General features: G+C 40.6%; 1 protein-coding gene across 1 annotated transcript; it reads right to left on the bottom strand.

The window, feature by feature from the left end:
• Positions 1 to 6,856: 6,856 nt before the first annotated feature.
• LOC121874024 lies at positions 6,857 to 7,585 on the bottom strand. The gene is made up of 3 exons (XM_042377898.1): positions 7,376 to 7,585; positions 7,161 to 7,286; positions 6,857 to 6,995 (listed from the first exon to the last, which is right to left on the bottom strand). The coding sequence occupies exons 1-3, from the start codon at positions 7,411 to 7,413 to the stop codon at positions 6,857 to 6,859; spliced, it is 303 nt and encodes a 100-aa protein (XP_042233832.1). The 5' UTR covers positions 7,414 to 7,585.
• Positions 7,586 to 7,997: the final 412 nt, after the last annotated feature.

The following is a 7,997-nucleotide window of genomic DNA, read 5'->3' as shown; positions in this document are numbered from 1 at the left end:
AGAATGGTCATTGTTCCATCATAAGTCAGCATCTATACGATTGGGGTGATGATTATAGTGTCAAACTATGTTTTTGGTCAAGGAACCTGATAAAGATACTCCGATACCATGGTTATGGAACAAGTCATTTAAATGACGGAGTCAAGTTCCTAATTTTAATGCCATTGTATTACATCTTATAAATTATCTGACATATAAGTACCCTTGATTATAAGTTATGCTTAACAATTGTATTTAAAGAAACCAGGACATTTAGGCAGTGTTATTTTATTTGTATTAAAAACGGCATTTGTTTACTCAATATCGTATTATGAAAAACACAAAACATTGTGTATAACTTAAGATTTTGTAGCAAATAAATAATGGCAGAACAAAAAAAATTAGGAATTTCAAACAGAGACCATTCTGTTCAACATAAACATTTGGGCAAAAAAGTGCTGGTTATATTTAATTAACGAAAGTTGGAATGAATCTTTATCATTGTAAATCATTGCTAAATGGAAAAATGACAAACAAAGGATACTCACCTGACCACTCACAAATTTCTCTTTATAGAGGTTTATAAGTCAATGAATGCAATTATTAATTTGACGATTGCATGACAAATAAGTATGCCTTCCTATGTTTAAGACATGCGAAGTAGGCATTACTTTATAATTCCCTGAATCACTGTCTGAGTCCTATCACAGAACGCAGCTTGTGTTAAGATTTCTACACAACAATCTTCACTTGATCACTCGCACACAATGCCTCACAATTACATGTTGCAGTTCTTGGTTGTTCATTGGTAAGACACTTGCACTGTAGAGCAGTTATATACAAGGTTATTCCAATTCTGGTGGCTGGAGGCTGGTTCCATTCAAGCTGCGGTCACACTAGGTTCTACCCATAATAAATCCACCGTAGCGTTGATATTTCAACGAACTCTCAAGTTGTCCCTACAGCGACAATTTATTTGTAGTAGAAAATGGGACGATATGGAGTGTCTTAAAATCCACGGTACGGTGGTTTGACATTTGCTATAGAGTCCATTGTATTAATAAAATTTATGCCATTCTTATTTGTTCTAATTTATGTTAAAATGTACCAACAAATATATAAAAGTGTATTTCAATAACAAAACACGAGCAGAAATGTCATAGTAAAATAATAATAAGAATACATCACGATGGGAATTTCATTTGACTTTAGAGTACTTGCTTCACTTTTGTAAGCAAACATTGTTTAGACGCCACAATCATTTTTTTGTCTTGGTCTTTTCAACAGGACCACACGTCTCACTAAAGTGGTTAACGCTTCCATAGAAACATACAATGAAGCCATCCTGCTCCCCGACTAAGCTCAAATTAGCCGCGAGCTGGAATGGTTCCTTTCGCCAGTGTTGACCAGTGTGCAGATCGTACCATTGACTTATAGCGTGATTGAAATGCTATCGTGTTTTGCACGAAGCTCTAGTGCGACTGAAGCTTTAGGTACCAAAACGTTCCATCTAGCGTTTCTCGTATCAGGATGTCGGATCAATGATTTCGTGAAATGGTATGACAGCTTCTCTCCATATTCTTAGTTGACAGATACACTGCAGAAGATGTAGGTTAAAGATGTCTTATGTTGACGGAAGTGTCTTAGCAAGTACATTTTTCAACGTACTATTTCACATCTTAGCGTATTCAAAGACCCGCAGTTCGATTTATCATAAGACTTCCATTGAATGCAGTTGCAGCCATTTTTCAGATATTTGTAGTGTAATTGTTTTCCTAAGATGGAAAAATCCTGGAATTTGTTGCCTTTCCATCATCAACTTATAGGCAGCCTTCTTTCTGTCCCCATAAGAGCTGAGAGTATCGCAACCAATCAAACACTAGGCTGACAGATGGCAGAACCGTGATGTACAAGTAACACAAGAACATCGGTGTCTAGACCACTTAAAACAATACGGTATAGTTGGCTCCATTCTCAGCAGCCAATCTCGCCTTTGATAATATTCTAGGGTCTGCTTCTTCGTGATTTGATTTTAGCTTTAAATTCTTCACTGCCCTCTATCTTCTTGGCTCTCCATTTCACCACTGATATAAACAGCCTGTTTCAGCCAACATGGAACTTTATTTTCCATTATATACTATGCTTAGTATTTTACTAAAGTGGCCTTGTTTTGACCTGTAACTAGAATCTGTTTCCAGTTAGGATGGATAACAACGTCTGGTTGGATGTGGTACAATATGCTATTCCACATTATATCACCACGTTTCCTCCTGGTATGATTTTTGCCACGAAATTCCAAATACTTCTCAAATATGTCATGAATCTCAGTTTCTTCAGTGGGTCTGATGCATCAAGTGTCTACAAGATATACTTCAGGAAACTTGTGCATGTCTTGAAATGTGATGGTATTATTTGTTGTGGAAGGTGTTAGCATCTGAATCACTGCTTGCCCATCAAATATCGCTGCATCACATACATTTATTTGGCTGACCTTCTCACCTGGAACCAGTTCTTCGCTTGTGCATCAAGTCAGATTATTTTTACCAGAGACCAAGTGCCCACCTTCCGTAAAGAGACTTAGAGGCACTAGTGAGTTTTCATATGAATGGGCACGTTGAAAGGAACGTTTTTATTACTGTTCACTGCTAGTAGTTTCAGGTATACACTGTGTCAGTATCAATGGATACATTGTTATTATTTACTTTTACAGTGTTCTTCATGTCTGTCATTGTTTTCAACCTTGAACGATGTAAAGTGTCATAAGCCTTTTGGATACAAGTCGTTTGTCTGTAAACTTTTCAACCAGAATGGTACCCGTCTGCATGGCAGTCATGACATTTGAATATCACATGGTGCAGCAGAACCATCAGCAATGTTCACGAGCTGAGTAGGCGGATCTGATACATCAAAGGGGTCAATGTACGATCCATTAAACATCTCTCCTCTTGTTAACATCATCATCCAACGTTTCGCTGCCTGTTTCCCAGTGGTAGGACCCATCTTGCTCTGTACATCCAGCTACGTTCTTATGGGTTTGTTCTGAGTACTGTGCCGTTATTTGTCTACTTAAGAACCATCTCATTAATGGGGTTGACTAAGGTCAGACCAATCATTCCACCTGCTCCTTTAAGGTCTTTGTTCTGTGTGCCCATCTATCATGTAGTTCATCGAAAAAGAATTAAACCGTGAAAACTTGCTTTTACAAAATATCCCTTCTATGTATTTGGCATAACTGGAACGATTAGTGATGAATGAAAGTGGCACGAGGAGTGCTGCAGCTGATTCATGCATATCCCTGCATCTTAGTAATTTTACAGCATTACATAAAAACTCAGTTAGTATTTGTCTACTTTATCTGAATTTATCTTTATCAGATTTCTTGACCCCATAAACATCATAGTTTAACATATATTCATCACTTTAGTTACATAGATCCAGAGATGCTAACTTACGATGAAGCGTCGGTCATTTAAAATGGCGCGTAGGCAACTCTGCACGCATTTTTGACAATAGCAAAACATGGTTTCATGATCCACATACCCCAAGCTAACTCTTAGCTATACAGACAAATGTTACCCTGTTGACCTGACCTACTCTGAAAACTAGGCCCTTGAGGGCTTGTTCCTGAACCATTAGGAAATATGTATAATGGCATTCGCCAAATTACTTTCATCTTTGCTTACCCTGTTGCAATAAAACTCGAAAATATTTGTATAAGACGTTCGTCGATCGCCCTTTGGCTGATGATCCTGAATCACAATAATTAGTAAACAGCAACACAGTGCCAAGTACCACCAGCAGTGAGGCAGGATGGCCGCCCACACAAACGGAGCCAACGGAAGCAAAAGCCCCATGGATCGACCCCGGTCGCCCTCGACCTCCCATGATCCTGAGGTAGTCTATCAGTATAGGTCTTGTAGTCCACCACCTCAGCGCGGATGGCACTCATACCGAAGGGGCCGAGGCCAATGTCAGCCTCCTGTGAAGTGCAACAAACAAACACATGTCACAATCTGCCTAATTGTTGATAAAGGTATTATTATAACAGAGGAGTAATACACCTCAATCCTTACTAATATATTGTTCTATTAATTCTGTGAATCTGAATAAAACTAAACCCTGGTAAACGACCCAGCTGTTATCATGGGTTCAATGTGGGGAACTGAAAGCGTTAGAAACAGCCCCGTAAAAAAATAATAACCTCCGTGGCCCCATCAACATCTTTCTTCGACGAAGCAAACAAAGAAACGTGACTCGAATGAGCATGCTGGATATGAGGTTTTAAAATCTTAATGTTTTATTATTATCAGTGGTGCCAGTACCTACGGGCAGAGTACAAAATAGAAATTCCACACAAGAAAACAGTATGAAAGGGTTCCAAGTTCAAAAATATAAACCTCTGTTATGTCGGCAGTAAATGAAGTATGCCATAATGTCACGAAAATAATCTCAACTCGACTCGACAACAACTCTGGTAATCAAAATATGGAACACTCAAAAAGTTTATTAAAACTCAGTGGATGGCTGAAATTACATTTTTTTACTATTGGGTATGTGGGTTATTCACAGTTAATGCACAGCGGAGGTCATCTTTTACGTAGAGCCGATTACGCTGTTTCTATTTAATGCTCAATAACGTGGAAAAATCGGCTTCGCAGAGATAGGTAGACGAGAATGGTAGAAGCATCTGGGTAGCGATTTTACTGATATTAGGTAACGGCCCATTGCCACCCAAAACTCAGTCAAACTTCTCTTCGAATATGTCAATGGCAAATGATTCGTTTCGGAGTTCCAGGAATTTATCTTGAATTGCCTCTGGTCTGTTCTCCACGCGAAGGTTGACAAAATGGATGATGACAATGAGTCATACATTGTGATGCTTGCCTCATTGCCATTTAAATCATGAAAATATTTAAGAAATTTTATCTCCAGTGACTCCAGATGCTCAAGAATGTCGCTTTTCAGCACAGGATCAAGCTTTTTTCCAACACTGTCTTGAACTTCAGACAATCTTTCAAACATAGCAATGTTTCTTTGTTCACTTTCCTGCACCAGCTTTGGAGTTTGGCAACAACTCATGAGATGACCTTGGAAAAGAATAATATTAGTCGCCCTGCCTTGGAACTTGAGGCTTCAGCTGGTTCTTCTTCTCAAAATAACAGCAAGATAACCAAGTCTTTTTTCCATAGTTCTTCATCGCAATGCTACAGGAGGTCATGTTTCATTTGAAGATTAAATAAATGTTTGACTTCTGAAAGAAGTTAAAATCACGGTTCAGAACATTACCTTTCAAAGCTAGCGTACAGCAGTATACAACAGCAACGTTTTCTTGATTTACATAAATGTTTTTGCATCTCCTTGAACATTTGGTGTTGAGGTACTGCCTTCATGTAGTTAACTATCTTGATTGCGACCTCAAGAGCCATCTTCAAAGCCAGGGCGTAACGATGAATCATGCAGTGGGTTCCTTTGCTTGTGGTGGAACCTCTTCACCTTTGCTTGGAATTCGATTTGGAACCAAGCATGGCAGGAGCACCAACTGTACAAACACCGCTTAAATTTCCATCGAACTCCTCCCGCGTCGAAGAATAACGTCATTTTTACATGACGTCTTCAGCTTTGTCGTTGTTTTTAGAGCAATGCAGAAGAAGAATTCTTCCTTGATATCATCTCCTGGACATAACGAACAATTGGCAGTAGCTGAGCAGGAACTAACATCGGTCGATTCATCAATTTGAAAATCAAACAAGATTCATGATCTGCTGTTACACATCTTCCGACATCACTAATGCTGCGCTGCACTGTTATTCAACAAGGATACCTGTTATATTTTGCGAGCCGCAGATCTTGTCGCGAACTCGTTCGACAATCAGAAAGGTACAACAAGGCTTGATGATCTCTTCCCATCCGAATGTGTTTTTTCTTTGCAATATGAAGAGAAACTTCATAAGAAGCCTGGACTGTTGCTACATATTGCTGTTGCTTTAAATTTATTTCTATCCACTTGAAAAATTCGGGAACCTGCTTTGCATGTTGTGCGAGATTCGTCTAAAGAACCAACTTCAACTTGTATGGTTGTGCTAGTATACTGTCATACCGTTCAAGTTTTATTTAGAATTAATTAATGATTAACATCATTAGTATTAAGGCATTCTGTTATGAAGATCAAGCATTATTTAATTTTTATGAACTCACGCCGTTCAAATTACCCCATGGCCCCAGGTTGAGAACCACTGCCGGGTTAGAGCAAGGTGTCCCCGTGTGCACCGAAGGCTGATTGTAGTAGTGTGTTGTACCCACACTGTTCCTAATGGCCAATGGGCTACCATGCCTATTTTCTTTCTTATGAAATGTGTACAGTAATAAGTTGTTTCAACCTAGAATACGCATCCAGCCTTAACAAGATAAAATATGAAATGCTAGGAATCATTTTAATTTCTGCTTGTAAAATAATTTTTATAAGAATCTTACTTTTCGGCTACAACGCCCACCATGCCCGACCAGGACCCATCATCCCTCTTAGTGCCCTAAGACCCATCAGGCGGCCGCACGAACGTGTACCTGACAAGGAAAGGAAAGGTAGACAGGCATGTTAAGTCTCAATCTATATGGAAGGAAAAAGAGGTCGTTTTTTTTTCACATTTGTTTAATAAGGGCAATGGTGTTCTTTTTTTATTATATATTTTTCTCATGGTAATTGCTTGTAATTAGCTTCATGAAAAGACATGATTAAGAGGGTAGCTATATGGGCTGTATACACACCGACACTTCCTTTGAGCTGCGAATAGCAACAGATACGTCTCAATGAGCACTTTCCCTAAAACTCATTAAAATTGCGAGAACCTTTAAAAACCGTCAACGAAAATAACTCATGAAGTTAATAGACTTGGCCAGCAGGAGGAGAAGGTTGACCATGGGTCCCTTGAAGGAGATTGGGTGGTCTGACTGCCCTGATCCGGTGAGCGCTGCGTGAGGCTGATTCCGCCACCACGACCAGTGACGCCCCGTGCTCGAACCTGCTCACCACCATCACCACAGTAACAACAACAAGGTCTTACAAGTATCAGTTATTAGTTTCAGTTGCCAAAGGCTGATGGAAGATCAAGTCGGCAATTATATTTTCCTGTATGGTTGTGTTCTATTCTTATTACTTAAAAAACTGGAAACAGTCACATCCTTACTTGGAGAACTTGTTAGGGAAGAGCGGAGGTGGGAAGTGAGAGTGAGGCCTCGTTGGTGTCCAGGACGCTAACCTCAACGCCTGAGTTCCCTGCTGGCTGTAGGGCAGGTGAATGTACAGAGAACACCTATGGAAGAAGAAGGAGTTCAGATGCTATCCCTGTAAACCTGACAGTTTGACAGAGAGTAGGAATTATCAGATCAACATATCAATTACCTCTGGGAATTATTTGTCTTGTCCGCGATGAACAACATGGCGTTATTCCCGGAGAGTAATTCGTGTATGTGTTGGAGTTCCGTGAGGGGCCGGCGGTGACGACGAGGAGCCTGTTGACCACACCAGGAGGCGGCCCTTGAGGGACCACTCGGCGAAGGCGGCGAGGAAGGCTGGGTCGTCGCTCACCACCACCACCGTCACGCACCACGACACCTGCCGCAGCTGTTGACGTCAACATGGTAGAAGTTATGTGAGAGTGACCTACCCGCCTCAGTAGTAATGCGAGAGACCTACCCGCCTCTGTAGTAATGTGAGAGTGACCTACCCGCCCCAGTAATGTGAGAGTGACCTACCCGCCTCAGTAGTAATGTGAGAGTGACCTACCTGCCCCAGTAGTAATGTGAGAGTGACCTACCCGCCTCAGTAGTAATGTGAGAGTGACCTACCCGCCTCATTAGTAATGTGAGAGTGACCTACCCGCCTCAGTCGTAATGTAGAGTGACCTACCCGCCTCAGTAGTTATGTGAGTGACCTACCCGCCTCAGTAGTAATGTGAGAGTGACCTACCTGCCGAGCCTCGTCGACACCAGATGATCAAACTCCTAAAGGAATTATATCGTTA

This window comes from Homarus americanus, unplaced genomic scaffold (genome assembly GCF_018991925.1).
Source record: "Homarus americanus isolate GMGI-L3 unplaced genomic scaffold, GMGI_Hamer_2.0 scaffold25827, whole genome shotgun sequence".
Lineage (NCBI taxonomy): Eukaryota > Metazoa > Arthropoda > Malacostraca > Decapoda > Nephropidae > Homarus > Homarus americanus.
This window is presented reverse-complemented; position numbering and strand designations above follow the sequence as displayed.